This window comes from Heteronotia binoei, chromosome 8 (genome assembly GCF_032191835.1).
Source record: "Heteronotia binoei isolate CCM8104 ecotype False Entrance Well chromosome 8, APGP_CSIRO_Hbin_v1, whole genome shotgun sequence".
In the NCBI taxonomy this organism is placed as follows: domain Eukaryota; kingdom Metazoa; phylum Chordata; class Lepidosauria; order Squamata; family Gekkonidae; genus Heteronotia; species Heteronotia binoei.
Window position 1 is genome coordinate 25,483,873 of NC_083230.1, and position 20,271 is coordinate 25,504,143.

General features: G+C 44.0%; 1 protein-coding gene across 1 annotated transcript in view; it reads left to right on the forward strand.

Annotated features, from left to right (window-relative positions):
- Positions 1-15,604, forward strand: part of LOC132575859 (V-type proton ATPase subunit S1-like) — a 96,133-nt gene extending 80,529 nt beyond the window's left edge. Inside the window, exons 7-10 of the mRNA XM_060244546.1 lie at positions 2,057-2,298; positions 3,850-3,903; positions 9,434-9,671; positions 14,443-15,604. Coding sequence (XP_060100529.1) covers positions 2,057-2,298; positions 3,850-3,903; positions 9,434-9,671; positions 14,443-14,652 — 744 coding nt within the window. The 3' untranslated portion in view covers positions 14,653-15,604. The remainder of the gene's footprint in view (positions 1-2,056; positions 2,299-3,849; positions 3,904-9,433; positions 9,672-14,442) is intronic.
- Positions 15,605-20,271: the final 4,667 nt, after the last annotated feature.

Below are 20,271 nucleotides of genomic sequence, written 5' to 3' on the forward strand. Positions count from 1 at the left end.
CCACCTCAGTCTAAAGTGCCTAAATATTTGTCAGACACTAGGTGGGATGCACGCGCAAAAGCTACAGAAGGTATTTTGGAAAGTTACAGTGCTATCGCTAATGCCCTCAGTCATTTGTATTCTGACGTTAATGGGAAGGGGGAGACCAGGCTTCAAGCTAACAATCTTTTGCAGAAAATGGAAGGACTGGAATTTGTGTTTATGCTACATTCTTGGACCCGTGTTCTAAATCGTTTTCACGAGGTCAGCAAAGCCTTTTAGAAACCAGACCTGTTATTGAGTTCTTGTGCAAGTTTGTACAGTTCACTTCTGGATTTTTTTAAAGGAAAATTAGAGAAGATTTTGATGAGCTTGAGAAACAAACAAAAGCGACTTTGCCAAAGGTTAACTACAAAACGAGGAGGCAAAGAGTAAGGGAGACAAAACAAGGAGACAAAGAGCAAAGAAATGACAGAAGTGCACCTGATGCCTTAGATGCACTTTCTTCAAGAGATAAGTTCAGGATAAAATCCTTTATTCCTATATTAGATGCACTTGAAGCCAGAATAAAATCCTTTATTCCTATATTAGATGCACTTGAAGCCAATTTAAAAAGAAGTAGTACTGTGTACAGTGATGTTGCACAATTGTTTTCCATTCTTGCTAATCTGACAGCATCTAAGCAAGAAATTCAGAAAGGAGTTGAACTCTTGATGGAAGCATACCCAGAAGATATTGGCCTGAAATTTATTGATGAACTTATGCACTTTCACCTGTATGCGAGCCAAAGCCACAGGCTTACAGAAGAGCACCCTCTGTCTCATACAGACCTTTATCAACTTATATCAAGGAAAAAAATTCAGACGGCCTTTCCTAATGTGGAAGCAATCTTGCAGCTATTGCTTAGCTTTATGGTCACTGACTGCTCGGGAGAGAGGAGTTTTTCAAGATTCAAAAGAATTAAAAATTAATTAAGGGACACAATGTCTCAAGAGAGGTTGTCTGCGCTGAGCATTCTGTACATTGAAAGTGACAAACTTAGACAAACAAATGTTGACAAGGTTTTGGATGATTTTTCTATGAGGAAGGCTAGAAAAACATTTTTAGTCTTACTGTATTTGATGGTTGTAGTTTACTTCTTAATATGTATTTTAAAACTGACTGTTTAACGACAACATAAAGTAGATTCTAAAAGTGCCACACTGTCAGGTAATGCATGGGATAGAGAAGGTAGAGAAAGAAGTACTTTTCTCCCTTTCTCACAATACGAGAACTCATGGACATTCAATGAAATTGCTGAGCAGTCGGGTTAGAACTGATAAAAGGAAGTACTTCTTCACCCAAAGGGTGATTAACATGTGGAATTCACTGTCAGAGGAGGAGGTGGCAGCTACAAGCTTAGACAGCTTCAAGAGGGGATTGGATAAGATTATGGAGCAGAGGTCCATCAGTGGCTATTAGCCACTGTCTGGGGCAGTGATGCTCTGTATTCTTGGTGCTTGGGGGTGCCAGAGTGCATGCAGGGGCGGGGGGGGGGCTCATTCAGCTCCACATGCAAAGCCCATAAAGGGAGGAAGAGGAAGGGAAGAGGAGGAAGGGAGGCACGGAGGACTGGAGATGGATACACTTGGTGAACAATGACATAAGAGTGCCATAAGGTTCAGAGTATGATAACGAATCAGACTTGGGATAACCTGAAGTATTTGATGATTTATCAGCAAACCATTGGAGCCCAGTTCTGAGCCAAGTGGGGTATACATCACCCCTTACTACTTTTAAGAGAAGCAGGGAGAGTTTTAGCTGCTGCATTGTCTCCCAACAATATGATAAGCAATTACAAGCACCCTCTCAAAAGCCCTTCTAAGATCTACTGGATGTCATGTTTGGAATCTGAAAAGCTGACTTTATTGAGGGTTTTTTGGGTTTTTTGCTATAGAATTCTATGATTAAAATCAAGATATAAGTGTGCCTGCATCTACATGATGCTAGAATTGCCAGCACTGAATCAATATTTGTGTTATCGTTCCAAGTTTTGTTTTCTCTTGAAATAATTTCAGATGTTCTTATGCTTTTCCAGGTACCCATGCAATTTAATGCAGCTGGGCACAGTAGGCGACAACTGAGGTCTGCCGAAGTGCAAGATAACAGCCTCTTTGCTCCAGTGTATGCATTCAGTGGGTCTCAACCATGCATCCTCTTTTACGCCACTCATTTCAGCCTCATAGTCAACAACAGCGAACTCATCGATCTATCCAATTTAACGTTTGCGTCTCACCAAGTGGATACTAATTTATCGGAATGCCTGCCCACCAATGCCACGTGAGTAGGATACCTTTACAACATGAATAGCCTTTAACAAGTAGTACATGGCTGAGCAAAATGATAGTTGACATCAATCGTGTTACGTCTTCTTCCCTATGTATCCAGTCCTGTAAGGCTGGACATGTTCCTTGTGGAGGAAGAAAGAGAGATGTGCTTTCACCTCACTGCCAAAGGCAGAACGACATGCCGTTTATGCGTAGTTCTGCGGTTCTTTAAAGGGATAGGTTTTTTTCTTTTTACTGAATGAAGCTACTGAGCATGCATTTTGAAAGTGGAGACTGGTATGGCTGTGTAGGGGGCAGCATTAACCTTTTCCCCTTGGCTGTTATCCCACCCAAAATTGTCCCCCTCCAAAGTTGTTTACAGTTACCCAGATTTCCTGCACCATCCAAGGTAAGAATAAAATAGCCCAAAGGGAAAGGATTAAGATATGATGCTTTACTCATGCCAGTTTTCCTCTCCACATTGCAGCTACAATACCTGCTTGTTACAAAAATAACAGTCCCTTTAAAGTATCTCAGAACTATATGTAACGTGCAGTTCCAAAATGAGTCACAATCTATAGTCAGTCATCACAATCTACTTGTGAGAAGGTTAGTTGGAGGGAACATAAAGGACTGTGGCTTTGCGCAAAAGGGTTCCTGGTTCAATCTTTGGCATCTCTAATTAGGGGATCTTCCTTAGTTTCTCTGGAATTTCCACCAGTCCATGTAGACCAGGGGTAGGGAACAGTGGCTCTCCGGATTTTTTTTTGCCTACAACTCCCATCAGCCCCAGTCAGTATGGCCAATGGCTGGGGCTGATGGGAGTTGTAGGCAAAGAAACATCTGGAGAGTCATTGTTCCCTGCCCCTGATGTAGACAAAGCTGAGTTTGTTGAACCCAATATATTCAGACACATGTGTTCAAACCTCCCTGAACAGCTCTTGCAGAAAGAACCAAAGGCCTCTTATGACCCAAGTCCAATGTCTTTTATGCTTTTATAAATTTGATTCAATCGGGTTTTCCATTATAAAAATATAAAGATTGTAGCTGTTCAATTTATAAACAACCTTGTATGAAGTGCAAGTAAAGGACTGAACCATCCTGTCCCTGTCTTCTGCCCTTCTTTTTTTGTTCATTTCAAAGGGAATAATTATACATGACTACTGTGCATGCAGATGTTTTCTTATTTCCATGGTCTCCTCTGCAATGGTCTCATTTCCCTTAAGCTTGCTGTCTTTTACCCGCTATCAAACTCCCGTCAGTATTACAGTACTGTCTGTCTTCTTTCAGGAAATGCAATGTTAAGAGTGAAATGAGTGATTAACATCTTTGTAGATCAAGGTCTCCTCCACACATATTTTTTCCCCTTTGGTTGGCCAAGCAGATTATAGCATTCTCTTAAACATAGTTTCGTCACATTTGCTCATTTGCTGTCTTTTCACTGTTTGTTCTTCGCATTTACCTACTGATTGAGAGAATTGCATTTTGTTCTTTTAAAATCAAGATGATTTTCTTTGAAAATGGTATAAAATTTTCTCTATTTTCTCCCCTCTGCCGCTATTAGATTGTCATTGCTATACACCAACCCGGTGAGTAAGATCAAGAGTCTGGAAATAAGGTACTTTTATAAATTACCTATTGTACCTTTTAGCATAGTTTGTAAAATGGTGACTGTAAAACCGGCGTATCAGTTCTAAATCCAGATGTCTCATGAATTGATTGTTGATCTGCAGATTACTCAGTACACAAACTTTGGGCGTTTTCGCACTGACCTTACTCCAGAGCGACGTCCCTCTTCACCGCGCAGCGTCTGTGCAGATTTTGCACCAATTGCTCCGCAGAACCCGGAAGAGCCGCAAAGTCCCGCGGCTTTTGCGTCGCAAATGTAAACTGGTTTTTGGCGGTTTACATTTGCGATGCAAAAGCTGCGGGACTTTGCGGCTCTTCCGGGTTCTGCGGAGCAATTGGTGCGAAATCCGCGCAGACGCTGCGCGGTGAAGAGGGACGTCGCTCCGGAGTAAGGTCAGTGCGAAAACGCCCTGTATTTGAGGTCCCCACAAGGGCTGTGACCAGGATTTTTTCACTCAGGGGACACTTGGGGCACAGCATGGGCTGACAACATTATACATTAAAATACAAAAAATACTCCCCCCCCCCTTCCACCTACCTTGGCCAGGGGGCCTGGAGGAGGAGAGGATGGGGTGTGCATGGTAGGCATAGCTCCAGCGGGGTCTCAAGTACAGTCCAGTGCATGCAGCAGCCCTGTTGCTCCCCCCAAGTGTGAAATGGATTGGATGCTGGCAGGCAGAGCAGGGCAAGCAAGGGCAAGGCGCCAGTGTGGTGTGAAAAAACAAGAAATTAAAGTCTGAGGCAGCTGCCCTTGCTCCCCCGTCCCCTTTCTCCCCAGGACAAGGTGCATTTGGGCTCAGAAGGATGGGCCTGGGCCTGTTCTCTCCTTCCCTTTCCATGCAGCCCTCCTTCTTCCCTGGCAAGCGGTTTCCTCCAGAGTGTGTTGGGCTGGAGAAGAGCTCCCAAGATCCTGGCATGGCATGGGTATGGTCCAACTCCTCCCAAGGAAAAGCAAGTTTGGGGGTCTGGCCCAGCTGTCTGCTGCTGGCTTCCTGGCTTCACCCACACCATCCCCCTGTCTTTCTCGCTCCCTCCCCGTTGAGAAGTCAGGGTACCTGGGCTGGAGGGGAGTTGGGGGGGGGGGCTTGATAGGAGGCTGGGTCCTCAGGGAGCTGGGCCATCAGGTGCCCCGCTGTAGCTATGGGCCTTATAATATAGTGGGTTCAATGCAATGAAGAGGCGAGGTGGTAGTGATCATCAGTTCTTTATTATGTACAGCATAGTATATGGGCTGCACTCAAAGACTGAAGAACTGGGTCAAAGAGGCCAACTATATACAACTCAGGGTTCCGGCGCAAGCACATTATTGGGTCATTCAAACCAGCAGGGGGCCTGTGATTGGAGCAGGGCAGTTGAGATTTGGATCCTACTGCCCATTGTTCCTAAGTCCCCAAGTTCAGTCCTTCAGGCTCCAATGAGCCAGGCAGGAACACCCATTTCAGTCCTCACTTGAGTCCTCATACACAACGTTTCTTCCCCCCAAGTTCGCAAGCTTCAGCAGACCTAGTCTCTCAGGTAGGCAGGCTTGTGGTGCTGCTGCATCAACTGCCTGAGTGCTGGAGTGGGTGGAGGAGTGGTTGTAGCTTCAGGCGTGGCTAGTGGAGGGGCCAGCAATGCTGGGATTTCGGCCGTGGGTTCAGAATTCACAGAGACCTCTGATTCGGTTGGGAGCACCGGAGCTGGGGTTTTTGCTACAGCCGATTCGGTCGCTGGAAAAGTCAAAATGGCTTGCTGGTCACTCGGACTGTAATCCTCAATCTTGTCCTCTGGGGCCTCTCATGACATTCGCTGGTTGATGTGCCACCTAATCGTAGATGTGCCCTCCGTGGTTACCTCGTACATTACTGATCCCAACACCCGGGCAACCCAGGCTGGAATCCAATTTGGCCCTCCTCCAAAGTTCTTGGCAAAGACTGAGTCCCCAGTATCAAACCCATAGGGCGCCCAGATTGCTTCCAGCATTTCCTGTAAATCTAGGGCTCAGTCTTGGCGCATCTGGTCCAGGTGGGTTGATACTACCCATTAGTAGCTCAGCTGGGCTGTGGCACATGGCAGTGCAGGGGATAGAGTGATGGGCCAGTAGGCACTCTGCAAGGTGGGCCTCCCAGTCCCCTTGGATGGTGTGGTGGAGTGATTCCTTAGTCGACCACACCATCCTTTCTGCTTGGCCGTTGGTGGCTGGGTGGAAGGGGGCTGTCCTGATGTGTCTGATAAAGTTTCGGGCACAAAAGTCTTGGAACTCACCTGATGTGAATGCCATCCCGTTGTTGGTGACAAGGGTGTCTGGCAGGCCATGGGTTGCAAAGACCTTGCGGAGAGCCTTTATGGTGACCCGGAAGGAGGTAGATGCCACATGAATTTCCTCGAGCCATTTCAAGTAGGAGTCCACAATGAGGAAGAACGTCTGCCCCTGGAAAGGCCCCGCAAAGTCCAGGTGCAGGCGGAACCAGGGGTTGTGTGTAGACTCCCACAGTTAGACTGGTGTGTGGGGTACCACCAGTTGGGTCTCCTGGCAGGGCTGGCTACTCAGGGCCTAAAATTTTCTCCTGTGTCATCCAGAGATTGAGCATAATTAGTAGATGTTTAATGTAAAGCTTGCTCAAGATAGATAGTAAGCTAATTGGCCTGTAGTTAGCAGGATTAGTGTGATCACCTTTTTTATATAGTGGGACCACTACCGCGTTCAGCCACACTGAGGGGATTCTGTCTATGGTTGTAAACAGGGATGTGAGAGGAGGGGTCCACCAGTCTGGCTCCAATTTCAGAGGGGATGGCATTGGGGCCGGGAGCCTTTCCTGGTTTCAGTTGCGCTATCAGTTCCTTAATTTCCTCCGGTGACACAGGAGGCCAGTCAGGTAGGTCTGCTAAAGGGAGCTCAAATGGTTCAGCACAGGATGGAACAGAATTGAAAAGTGCTGGAACCACATGTAGGAAGAAATGACAGGCATGGAGGGATCATCAACTTGGAATGCATCCAAGACTATGGCCCAGAACTTTTTGGAAATCTTTAAGGTTGTGGCTCATCCCATTGGGTCTTAATATAATCAGATTTTTATTGTAAATTGGTGCAGCTGATGCTTAAGTTTAAAATATTCTGGCAGCAGAGTTAGGGCCTTTGAGTCATGATAGTGGCTATAAACTTTATGTAGCACGGTTTTTGTTTCCTTGCATTCTTGATCAAGCCATAAATGTGTAGGGCTTACTAGGTTGGTTATCCCCCTACTTGAGCACCCAGGGTTAAAACTCAGTGGCCGTTTTCGCACTCACGTTTTACTGGCGCCACGACCCTCCTGACGCCGGCGAATCTGCATGGATTTCGCACCAGAAGCGCCGGCGCTCCCAGAAGCGCCGGCTACTTCCGTCGCTAAGCCAGCGCAAACGGAAATCGCAAAGATGCAGGAAAACGTTTGCGCTGGCTTAGCGACGGAAGTAGCTGGCGCTTCTGGTGCGAAATCCATGCAGATTCGCCGGCGTCAGGAGGGTCGTGGCGCCAGTAAAACGTGAGTGCGAAAACACCAAGTGATTCAGACAGATAGGATATTAAAGAATTATAGACTAACATAGACGTGATGGGATCAGTTGCCTTAATTAAGGAGGCTCTGTACTCTGCAGCAGGACCAGAATTAAAAGATTGTTGAGTTTTCCATTTTGTGCGATCATTCCGGGATATTCTACGCAGTGGATTAGTCTCAGAGGGTTGTGAGGTCAGGTTGCAAGAAGGGTAAGCGGTAGGGCCAACTTGAAGAGTCAAGGTAAGGGGGAAATGATCACTGAAAATAAAATCTGCCATTGTAAAATCTTTAACATATGGTTTCAATGAAGGGGAAATTAAAACATAGTCAATTGCACTGCAGCCCCTGGAAGAGACAAAAGTGAATTCACTGGAGTATGGAAAACCAACAAGGCCATTCAACCAAATTCTATTATACTGCATACAGAATTTAGCAAGACAAATGCCTGCTGAATTTAAGAGGCTATCCTTAGAGTGTCTTGCATAGGAAAAAAAAACACATATATATCAGCCACTGTGTGACACAGAGTGTTGGACTGGATGGGCCATTGGCCTGATCCAACATGGCTTCTCTTATGTTCTTACGTTCTTATGAGTGGTCCAAGACCAGCTGCAGATGCCCTGAAGAATCATTAAACCTTCAGTAGTCGAGGTTTGCTTTCTCTTTTTGGTTCCTGTATAACATAATGATACGGTGAACTTCTTAATGATACGGTAAACTTCTCTGAGTGCTGTTGAGTTGTCTGTTTTTAAAATGTTTTTAATTGTATTTTTATTGTTTTATCATATGTTGTACTCCACCCTGAGCCCTACGGGGAATGGGCGGAATAGAAATATACTAAAATAAATAAATAAAACATGTTTTTATTGGGACACTGCTGATCTTAACCTCATTCCACACTGAGGTATGTATGTCATCATAAATATGTGTGTTTGGGTATGTACAACTTGGGGAAATGTGATAGCAGCATCTGAGCTGTACAGACAGTTTTATATGAGTCATTGGGTAAAGAATTTTAATGATCAAGCTTCTCTAACATGAGGTCCAACCTACTAACATTGAATGAGAAGATCAGGCCCAGAATCTATGGCTGCATTTCCCCAATCTGAAGATGAAAGTAAACAATGACAATGTGTAGGAGTCATGAGGATCCCATGTAGAGTTGCCAAGTAGGAGACCTCTTGCTGGGAATCCTTCTTGCCCACTGCCATGCCAATTGGTGGCAGTAAATAAACCCCAAAAATTGCTGTCATGCCAACAGCATGATGTCTCTTCTGGGGGAAAACCAGAAGTTACTTCAGTCTACTCTAGGAATTGCTCCAGGGGAGGAGAAGGACTGCCAGACTCCTCCTGCAGTCAGAAGTCTGCAGAAGGGGGAATTGGTGAAAGTCTGTGGGAGCCATCCAAAAGATGTTTGGGAGAGACACAACTTTGTAATTTTGGAAATACTACAAAGGCATTTGCATCTCTCATGCCTTATTCAGCACAGGTGCTCTCATGTTCAGGCATATGTTCTCTTGCAAACATTTATTCCCCTCTCTGAATAAACCCATCTTTTTGCACATTTAATCCCTCCTCTCCCTCTTTTTGTTCCCAAGGCAAATAAAATCTACATGTCTCCTTCTTCCTATGCAGAAGCGTCAAACTCAGAAAGTTTTCTAGCCTCTCTGTTGTTTGGGGAGGGAGGAGACTACTTATACTTTATTTGATTTACATCCCGCCCTCCCCGCCGAAGCAGCCTCAGGGTGACTCACAGCATTAAAGCACAATAAACAAAGAGTAAACCAGAATAAACAAAGAGGTTACATGTTTGCACCTTTCAGCACCACAGTTTGTAAAAACCATCTTTTTTGGGGGGGGGGGGGTCTCTCTCACACTCCCAATCTGAATGGCATATTTACAGCTTTAGGCAGATATCTAAATGAATCCACATATCTACCACCAGTTACCTTTACGCTTTTCCTCTATAGCTTTAATCACTGTATTTTGTGATCCTTTTCTCTCTAGCTTTGTGATGACCAACAGGTTCTATGGAGGCTCTGCTCGAAATTGGTCCACTTTAGATTATGTTGAAATTGTACAAGACAACAGGCCTGCAGCTAAATTTAGTGTCTCCATCATCTCTAGTCCTGTGGAGTACTCATTTCATTGCCAGCTGGTGGGAACGAGAAGCCAGTATGGCGCAAGTCTAATTCCAGTGAATAGTGAAGCGAAAAGCTGGGAAGTTGTCATTTCTGCGTTCCAAGTGAGTACGCATTGCCCATTTTGGAGGCAATTCTAAAAGCTATTACTGGTTGTAAGAGTTTCTGAAAGGCATCTGTACAATATCACCTTTGCCTTTCCTTCAACCCTAAGGAAAAGTGAAAAGAGAGCTCTTCTCCACAATGACAGTCTCCATTCTACTCCCCCAGTGAGTTATTTGCTAATGGCAAGCTAAAGAGTAGAGGGAGCAGGGATCATGTACAGAATGCCAAGGACACAAAAGTACAAAGAAACAGGAGACTCCATAAAATCTTCCATTGAAAAGAATACCTCTTCATCTGTTAAACTGGGCACTTCACCACTTTAATTGAGTTGCTGTTGCAAACCAAAGTTTGATAGCTACATGACAGAGCATATCTCATTCCTACTAAAGGCTTCATGTTCGATCCCTTAGTATTTCATCCATGTGTACACTGTCCCCTTTCAAATACCTTCCCCCCAAATAGGCCCCAAATAGTTACCTAGACTGCTCCAGACACTGGCCCCAGTGCTTTGTTGCTTCCTGTCTTCTTCCTGTCTCTCTCCTTGATCATCCATTTGTGCTCAGATTGCAACATATGAGAAAAGAAGAGGATCGGCTGGCAGGTAGGGACTCATTGATCTTGACCCTGAGCTCTACTCAGCTTCTGTGTTAACCCAGACCAACTGAGAAAGGGACTGAGGCCTGAAAGATGAAGGCTAACTACAGTGTCTGGAGTTACTTGGTTTTCTCTCCTTGTTTGACTATTCTTATCTTTTGCCTGCTGATTTGATGATAAAATGTTATTACTCTTATTGTTATATTACTGTTTTTTTAATGGTATGTTTTGATGACTTTGTCAAGGGTTGCTGAGTATAAATATATTACAGAAATGGAAAATAAACATGTGGACCAGATACAGGAGATTTTACAATATACTTACTCCTTGCATGGCCTGCAAGAGCTTTAACATTCTATGCTTTTTAATTTTTATGCTTTAAAAATGTGATTTTTTAAAAAAAAAATGCTGCTTCATTACCATTGAAAGGAGTTTACAAACAACGTCCAGTGATAGACCTCTTTGTATTTTAGGGCCTTTGGGTCCAGTTGTTTAGAAACCTTTTTCTATACATGTGTGTGTGTGCGCGTCTGCACACAAATATATAATAAATATACAAGGGTTGGTCCACAGGCCTTCCCTTGATTGGTTCATGGAGGGAGAATGAGGGAAACAGCCACAGAAAGCCTTGCCTCAATTGGCTGAGGGCTCCTCCCCCTGCTCTGAGGAACCAAACAGCCAGAGAGACATAGACCAAAAAATGGCACCCACTGGCAGCAGAACAATGTCATTTTATTCTAGGTACACAAAGAGAGAGAGAGAGAGAACAAGACAGAATATGGAGTCCTTTGTTTAAGACTGGGGAAGTTGCCTTCACTTTCCCCTGTTGCTAGCCAACCAAGCTTGGTTTTGTCAGTAAAAGGCAGTGGGAGGAGGCCCTTTCCAGGCTCATTTTGGCTTTTCAGGGAGAACTCATTGGGGCCAGTCCTGATTAGAATTGCCAGCTCCAGGTTGGGAAATTCCTGGAGATTTTCTGGTAGAGTCTACAAAAGGCAGACTTTGAGGAGGGGAGAGACCTCAGCTGAATATTATGCCACCCTCCAAAGCAGTTATTTTCTCCAGGATGGTGAGAGAGATCTGTTACTGGAGTTCAGTTGTGATACCAGGAGATCTTCAGGCTCCAACTGGAGGCTTCCTCCCCTAGGCTTGACAGCACCTTTTGGGTGACATATATGATACCATTGTGAGAGAAATGTAGATCTTACTGATAACTCTTCTGTCAAGAAATCTACTGTATCAACTAATCAGTCCTAACCAGTGTTCCCTCTAAGCTGAGTTAGTGTGAACTGGCTCACAGATTTTTAGCCTCCAGCCCTAGGTGCCCTAGGCAAAGCTAACTTCTGGTGTCCCCCCCCCCCCTGCTCTAATAACCAATTTTCAAAAACTAATTGTGGGGAAAATGAAAAGCACAAAACTTTAATCAATAATCACTTTCATTGGAAATATACACTGAAGGATGTAACAAAAACAGCTATTAGGAGGACTGAAAACCTGTATTTAGAGGGAGAAGCATAAGTGCAGTGATGTCAGAAGATTAATTAGTTCATGCTTTGAAACCTCTTGCAACTAAAGAACAGTTTATTCAGGCTCAAATTTTTATTAAAAGATATGGAAATTAGCAAACCAATATATCAAAATGTTTTAGAAGCAGAGGTGTACATTTACTGTGTTGGTACAAAGTTTGCTATTGAACTAGTAGATGAAAGGACACTATATTAGTGCAGGTCATTTCCACACAGTTTTAGTGAGTTTGTCAGGTGTCATATCCGCTCCCAGTGTAAAATGCCTTCTACCTCAGCAGAAAAGACTAAGTGAAGATTTTTCTGCATGATTCTGTTATTGAAGTGCCAGTTAACAGAAGTAGTCATATCAAGAAGGAAGGGAACACAATTTTCAGTTACTCATTCACTCCACAAGCAACCTCTACTTGCAATTTAGCAGTGCAATCCTAAACAATGTTAAGCCCCTCTAAGCACACTGACTTCTATTGACTTAAAAGGGTGCAACTCTCAGAACTGCGGTATAGATTACTCTTCCTAACTTTACAGTCAATAGCACAAAACAGAAAGCTGGAGGTTTGAGATTTCAGTACTATAGATGATATGCAGGAAGAAGACTTGCAAGACATTTGGGAGGAGGGGGAGGTCGGATGTGGATTCTGGAGGCATTCCACAGATTCACGCCATCTCTAAAAATCTCCCGCTGCTCTGGCAATCACCGCCCCCCTCCGCAGCACCTCCCCCCTCCCTCCCACCCAGTGAAGTGCCAGCTCCTCGGGATCTTTCGACGTGCCCCCCACTGATCAACTGATCTATGGGAAAAGCCGTGCCGAGGCCGGTGGTTCCTACGCCAGCTTTCTGGCATGCTCAGCATGTTCAGCGCTGGCCGTGGGGGGGGGGGCACCTTGAAAGAGTCCCAGGAGCCAGTGCTTCACTGCTTCAACAGGTGGGTGAGTGGGAGGGCTGGAAGAGGAGGTGCCACAGAGGGGGTGGGGGCCCCTCCCCTTGACATTTTTTTCTGTGCCCCCCCCACTTAAAAAATTCTGGCTATGGGCCTGCCTAGTGTGCTTTTCAAGTTCAATCTCTACTCTTTTCCAAGTGTGCTCAGCGTGTTTCTGCACCCCACTGGAAATTCCAGGAAGAGGAGGGCTGGGAGCGGCAGCTCAAAGGTCCAGATTGGGGCTCAAAGCCCAGATTTCAGGCTGCACAGGTAGAAAGGCAAAAAGGAAGACTGCTGAAGCCTGGGGAACTGGTCGAGGGGACACAGAGCTGCAGACGCCCCCATGCCACCCCCGGGAGCAGCACGTACCGCCCTCTGATGCAATAATGCCTTGGCTTGGATCCCCCGCCCCCTCCAGTGGGTAGGGTCATTTTGCCTGGCAGCAGACCAGGAGACTTTGCCTTGATTCTGGCCTTGCTCCCTGACACCCGCTCCAACCAGCAGCCCCCCCTCCAACACAGATGCTGCTGATTTGCTGTTGGTGCCCGGCAGGGGTGGGGCGGCTGCCGAGGGTGGCTGAGCAAGGCAGGCATTGGCGGGAGGCACGAGCTCCTTCAACTGGTGGGTGGGACTGCTCCTCTCAGCCCTACCTTGGCTCTTCTCACTATGTAATGGGGAAAAATGTGCATGCATGTACTCTGCCACAGGCTCTGGTCTTCTGCTGGCTCTGCCAATTTTGCGCAGGGGTGTGCTGTGAAGCTTAAAGGGGAAGCCCAGGAGGGAAGCAGGGCCAGCGACAGAGTCTGATCTCATGGAGTCATGTGGGGGGTACCCAATTTGAACATATGAACATATGAAGCTGCCTTATACTGAATCAGACCTCCCTGGGTCCATCAAAGTCAGTATTGTCTTCTCAGACTGGCAGCGGCTTTCCAGGGTCTCAAGCTGAGGTTTTTCACACCTATTTGCCTGGACCCTTTTTTGGAGATGCCGGGGATTGAACCTGGGACCTCCTGCTTCCCAAGCAGATGCTCTACCACTGAGCCACTGCCCCTCCCCAAATTTGGCGCCTCCCCACAGGCCGGTGCCCTAGGCAGTTGCCTATTTTGCCTAGTGGCAGGGACGGCCCTGCCTCCAGCTCACGCAGTTTTGCTTTAGTTCAGGAAGGATGACCTCAGAGCGCAATAATTTATCCAGTAGCTCACAACTTTAATGCCAGCAGCTCACAGAGCAGACTCTGAAGCTTAGAGGGAACGTTGGTAACTCAAGAACTTTTTTTTCCCATACTTGTCATAACATTTCGAGTGATGCAATGAACGCTCCCCTTTCCTACTTCAGAAGCTTAACGGGAGAACTCAGCTTTTGTGAAACAAAATTTTCCAAGCTTAAGAGGTCTCAAAAATACTTTTATGAAAAAACTTGGAGAGCTGCTCTGAATTAGCATAGTGCAGCTCTTAAGTGCATGAAGGTTACACAGTAACCCTGACAGCAGATAGGTTAGATTCCTAACTGCTATGAAAAACCTAAGAGGTGCTGCCTTTTAGAAAGGACAGATCCCCTGTGCAAGCACCAGTCGTTTCCGACTTAGGTTTCCTTAAAATACCCCTCAGTTTCTGAAGTTTAACTTAAACCTTTCCCATGGTTACAATAAAAACAAGGATGTGCAGTTATTGAACACATGGTATGTGGAAGTGGAATATGAAGTACCCATTCACTCCTGTATCTTCTCTTTTGCAGATTCAAGCTTTCAGTGTCCAAAACATCACCTTTTCATATGCAAGTGACTGTGCATCCTTCTTCACCCCTGCAATTTGGATGGCTCTTGTGACCTCATTAGTTTTGCTACTGGTCCTCACTTATGGAATCCACATGATTGTACATCTTACAACAAACAGTAGATTTGATAACCCCAAAGATGCACGTCTTTCTGTTCCAGAGACTGAATAACTGCACATATAAATTTAGTATAATAGTGAATCCCTTTCATTCCTAATAATGTAGAAGAAAGCATAGGTAAAATTATGCACAACGTATAAGCTTTGGACAATGAATTTTTTTTAAAAAGGAGATTGTTAGCAGCAGTGATAATTCTGTCAGCTGTTACCTCTTTTTAATAGTTGCCAGAATGAAGGTCTTGAGGCAAAGCTGATACCATTCACAGTGGTTGCCAGTCATTAAGAAGACCAGTAGGTCGTGCCAACTGCTTCATAATTGCTGGTTGGCAAGTGTATTATAAAGATATTGCAGATGGATTTTAAAGCAAAGCTTTATTAAGAAATTATATCTTGATTTTTTAATATTTCGTTTAAAGGTATGTTCTTTCCAAACACTATGGTTAAGAAAAACATAGGAAATAAACCTTAGATGTAAAACTAACTGGTGACTTCACATCCTCAGTTTGCATAATCACATTTATAGATTTACCCATTAGCTTACTCTGATATTTTGAACTCCCACCCACAACTCATGATGAACTAACAGCATCTGGAGCATCCTCTTCTGAAAGGATCCAGTGTGCAATTACTTCCACATCTGCTACCCAAAGAGCAAAATGGTTGCCATTCTCCCAGCAATGAGGAGCTGTTAATGAATATATATTGGGCTATTTTGTAGACATAATGTCACTCTGATACCAAAAATCAATTACTCCATAGGAGATTGTGATTGTTTGATTCTACCACTGAATATAATCTTAGCTGATGATCGATGATGATTTGCGTACCTCTGGGTAGACAGAGTCTTCTTTCTCCATGGCTGCAATATCACAAAACATGACGCAGGCTGTGATGTCACAGTCCTATCACCCTCAAATTGGAAAAGCTGCAGCATTCAGGAGGATCTTTTTGCTCACTCTCTGGAGAATGTATAAGAAGTGTGGAAGTGGAGAAAGGCAGGTATTCTAAATAGTGCTGAGAAATGTAGGGTGCACTAATAGCAGGGTGCAGGGCAGCAGAGACCTGCCATATTGTTGGGAGGACAAAATGCAGGAAAATTCATAAATTGTTTTGGAGAAGTATTTATGAACAGTCTTCTTTACACAAAGAAACAAAATACTAGATACCTGATTTAAAAAAAAAAAAAAAAAAAGACCAGAAGCTAATAAGCAACAATCAGTGAAAAAAAATGGTTGGAAAATATTTACCCTTCATCATTGTCAACATTTATCGAGTTATTTTTAATACACAGGAGTTTACGATGCCTGGATTTATGATACATATTCTGAGACTTGGTTCACAAGTAATGTAAAATCATAGGCTTTTCAACAATGCTTAGTGGATGAAACCAGGACTATCATTCAACTCCCGGTTTGTCTCACCAAGACAAGATTAAGTGAGAATGCCTACATTTGTACATCATACAAAACCATATTTAAGGCCAACTGTGTCATGACCTCGGGTCAAGGAATAACACAGTCCAATAATTCAGTGGTTTATTCCAGGTATCTTAAGGCAGTACATCATCTTTGCTAAGACTGATGTCTTAGCTCAATGGCTCTATATTTATCCCCTCACCCCAACCGTTATAATTCAAGTACAAAGCACGCAAAGCAACTGCAACTTTTGGCGGGACCCACTCCCCCCCATGTCGTAGAGTCCAGGTGGTTATCTGTGCTTCGTTAGCGACTGACCTTGGTCGGCAGAAACAGCTTCAATAATAAGTTCCTCAGATAAGCATGCAGAGAGCTAGATGAGCTACGCAGGAATGCATTCAAGCTACAGCAAAGAAATTATGGCAAGAGGGATACAGAGAGGATAACTCTTGACATCCTGCCCCTCTAAACTCCTTTCGTCCCCGGTTTCCATGGATATTTCTGGTAAAAGTCCTTGATGAGCTTCCGACAGTTAGTATCAGTCGCCCGGACCCATTCTGCTTGGCTGATTGGGAAATGAGTCCATTTGATGCGAAACCAAGACATCCAAAAACCAGTAGGAGAACATTTTAACCTTTCAGGACATTCAGTTGCTGACCTAAGAGCAACAGTTCTCTAACAAAGAAATTTTAAAGGTATATAAGAAAGAGAAACTGTTAAATTGCAACTCATAATAAAGCTCAAGACAATGCATCCACCTGGACTGAACTGATACCCAGGTTTCCTGTCTCATTACCAATGCTGATTTCTCCACACCTTCTACCTCTTATCACACCATAATCCAATCATATGTTCTATTGTCATTAGCCTGCTAATGTCATTTGGCATCTGAAATCACTCCACTTTCCAATAATTAGAACAGACGGACTCACATTCTAGCTGTATATGAAGAAGTGATCAGTGACTCACAAAAGCTCATACTCTACCACAAATTTTGTTAGACTTTAAGGTGCTACTGGACTCTTATTCTTTTCTACTGCAAAAGTGAAAGTAATATATGAAAGCAAGAATTTATAAGAAAGATGACTATTAATAGCAATCTGGTTTCATAGAATCATAGGAGTTGGGAGGGACCTCCAGGGTCATTAGTTCAATCTCCTGCACAATGCAGGAAATTCACAAATACCTTCACTCGCAACACACCTGGCCAAACTAGTCAAACAACACACCTGGCCAGGATTCCTGGCCAAACTAGTCTGAAGAAAAATTGTTTCCTGATACCAAAGTGATGAGCATGTAAGATAGGGTCATGAGAGCTGAACACTGATACAAGCCTTCTTGCCTTCCTTCCCATGTTCTGCCTTAGTTCACAAAATCAGCATTGCTGTCAGATAGCCATCTAGACTCTGTTTAAAGAACGCCCAAGAAGGAGAGTTCCTCACCTCCTAAGGAAACCTGTTCCGGGGGATTGTGGTTTTTCCCCAAGAACTCTTTAATAAATTTACAGTTCCTTGAGGAAGACTTTCACAGACTTGAAATATATTGGATTATTTTAATTAAGACCTCTCCATAGCACTTTTGGGCTAATCCCTCATTTCCTGCAGCTTGTTATATGGTCTGCTTTATCCTCTCACTGTTCAAAATGGCTGCAAAATGGTCAGAGGATCTTTAAACTGCTTCCAAAAGCTGCTGACACTACTCAGCAAGATTTTGCTTATGCAGACGCTTACAGTGCAGACTGGAGGCATCTTCCTCTTGCCATATCAGGCTTCCCAAACAAGTGTTAGTATATGTGCTGCAGATAAAAGTCCCCTGAACTATCCGGTAACTTACAGTACAGCGCACACAGCCAGCTTGACATGGCAGCCACTGCCACAAGAAGCTGTTACAAGTAGTCTCTACTTGAAGGACATTTTGTTTACACGGGATCCTTTGGCTCTCTAAAATGAATTGGAAGTAGACAGACTACGGGGCAATAATTCATAAAATGCCCTTCAAGTACAAAGGGGGACCCCATCCTTTAAAAACAAGACACTTCATACTTGGAGGACTGTAGACCTACTATAAATATCAAGAAAAGCTTTCTATTACAAGAAACTAGCAATAGAAAAAATTGCCCAAGAAAGTTATGAATTGAATTCCTTGAAAGCTTTCAGTAAAAAGTTGGATAGGCATCAAATTGACATGCTTTATGTAAAGAAATCCCTTCTCAGTGAACAGAATTCTGAGTGGGTAAGGTGAATTGGAAGACTTGGCGAGCATATGTAATCCCCATTTCCCCCAGAAGGTGGAGTGCTAATAACACCTCTTATTGCTACTGACTCTCTGTGATTATCTTGTCTGTTTTTCACAAACATCTGTAATCTCGCTTGCCCATGTTCTTTCTCTCAGATCTAAAGGAACAAACATTCATTACCTAGGTTTTTTTTTCCTGCCATAGAAGCCTATATAGGAGTGTATAAACCATTTTTAGCGCAAAGTATCTTCTGACAGTCACCCAAACATGAAAATGGCATTATAATGGGGAAAATGTAACACTTGGCACAGTGAAGAACTAGGAATTTTCTGTGTCTTTTTAAAAAATTAACTTCAAAAGTATATTCTATCCAGCTGTGTTCCCAAGCACCAAGAGGAGAAGAGAGATCCCACACGTGGAAGAAGAAAGCTTGCAGTCCTCTTACCCCACTGCTAGATATGGTAGGAAGAGTAGAGATACATTTAACTGTTTTAGGGACTAATGGGTCAATCAAATTTTTAATATTTGAATCCTGACATTTCATTTGGGCAACACTTTTGGGTACAAGATCCAGGTTTAGAAATGGTTTGTGGTTTGAGACTGTGATTTGTGAAATGGTTTGTGCTGTGAACATGTTCAGCAGGTGAACATAGCATTTTTGACAGCCGTAATCCTTCTTGATACAGCCCTTGGACCTCCTTGCCTCACTAGCATCTGACAAACACCTTTGTGGCTCCACAGTAGCTGTGGTGGTAGAGTTCCATTGCTCAAGCTGCTTCTGCATCTGCCCAACAGGTAAAACTGGTTCTCCAACAGAGGCACAGATCGTGGTTTCGGGTAATTAAATGATGTGTGGGTGGGTACAATGACTCCTTTGTAGCTATGTGACAAAGCTCATCTACGAAATAACCTCAATGATAACATGGACTTGAACACCAAAGAGCATAACTGTTTAAAAATATGGAGTTTTTCTAATCACTGACTGATTGGTTTGCACACTATTAATTTAAACGATTGGGAGAGTTGTGTGACTCCCATTGGGTTGTGTAAAAACATGCATACACTGAATGTTGTCAATTACACTGTACTGTTTGAGTACCCACCAAACTGGCTCAACGGGCTGCTCAACAGCAACAATAACAAATCATCTCTCCATCTGGAATAAGCCAAAGTAGCAGGAATCTGAATATCCCTGTTACAGACCACGTGAGGGGCAGATCCTATCTGGTAAAACGCAATCTGTTCTAAAAGTATTTATTTTATTTAAATTAAAGCATTTACATCCAAAGAGGGTCCCCAAGATGACAAATAGCATCCCCGACACTTGAAGGGGACTAAAGTCAAAAGAAGGTAGAACTTTTGCAAAGTCTGTGAAAAGAAATGAAAAAAGTCACAAAGCAGCCGAAGTTAAGAAGAAGAAGAAGAAGAAGAAGAAGAAGAAGAAGAAGAAGAAGAAGAAGAAGAAGAAGATATTGGATTTATATCCCGCCCTCCACTCTGAAGAGTCTCAGAGCGGCTCACAATCTCCTTTACCTTCCTCCCCCACAACAGACACCCTGTGAGGTGGGTGGGGCTGGAGAGGGCTTTCACAGCAGCTGCCCTTTCAAGGACAACCTCTTCCAGAGCTATGGCTGACCCAAGGCCATTCCAGCAGGTGCAAGTGGAGGAGTGGGGAATCAAACCCGGTTCTCCCAGATAAGAGTCCGCACACTTAACCACTACACCAAACTGGCTCTCCCTTAAGCATTTAAAATCACATAAAACCAATGAGGGAGAATGTTACAGACATTTTTAACTCTCACATTGGAATGGTCTGCCCGAAGCATATTCACTCAGTATGTCCCACCAGGCAAGTGTGCATAGGATTGTAGATTTAGGGGTGATCTTGTCCTCACTGTTAAGTACTACATTGGTTTTATGGGTGTTACTCTAGAGCAACACTTCTAAGATATATTTTCATAACCTGCATGACCATTTTGCAACAAGCCGAGTTCTTCTACACTGACTGAAAAACATGTGG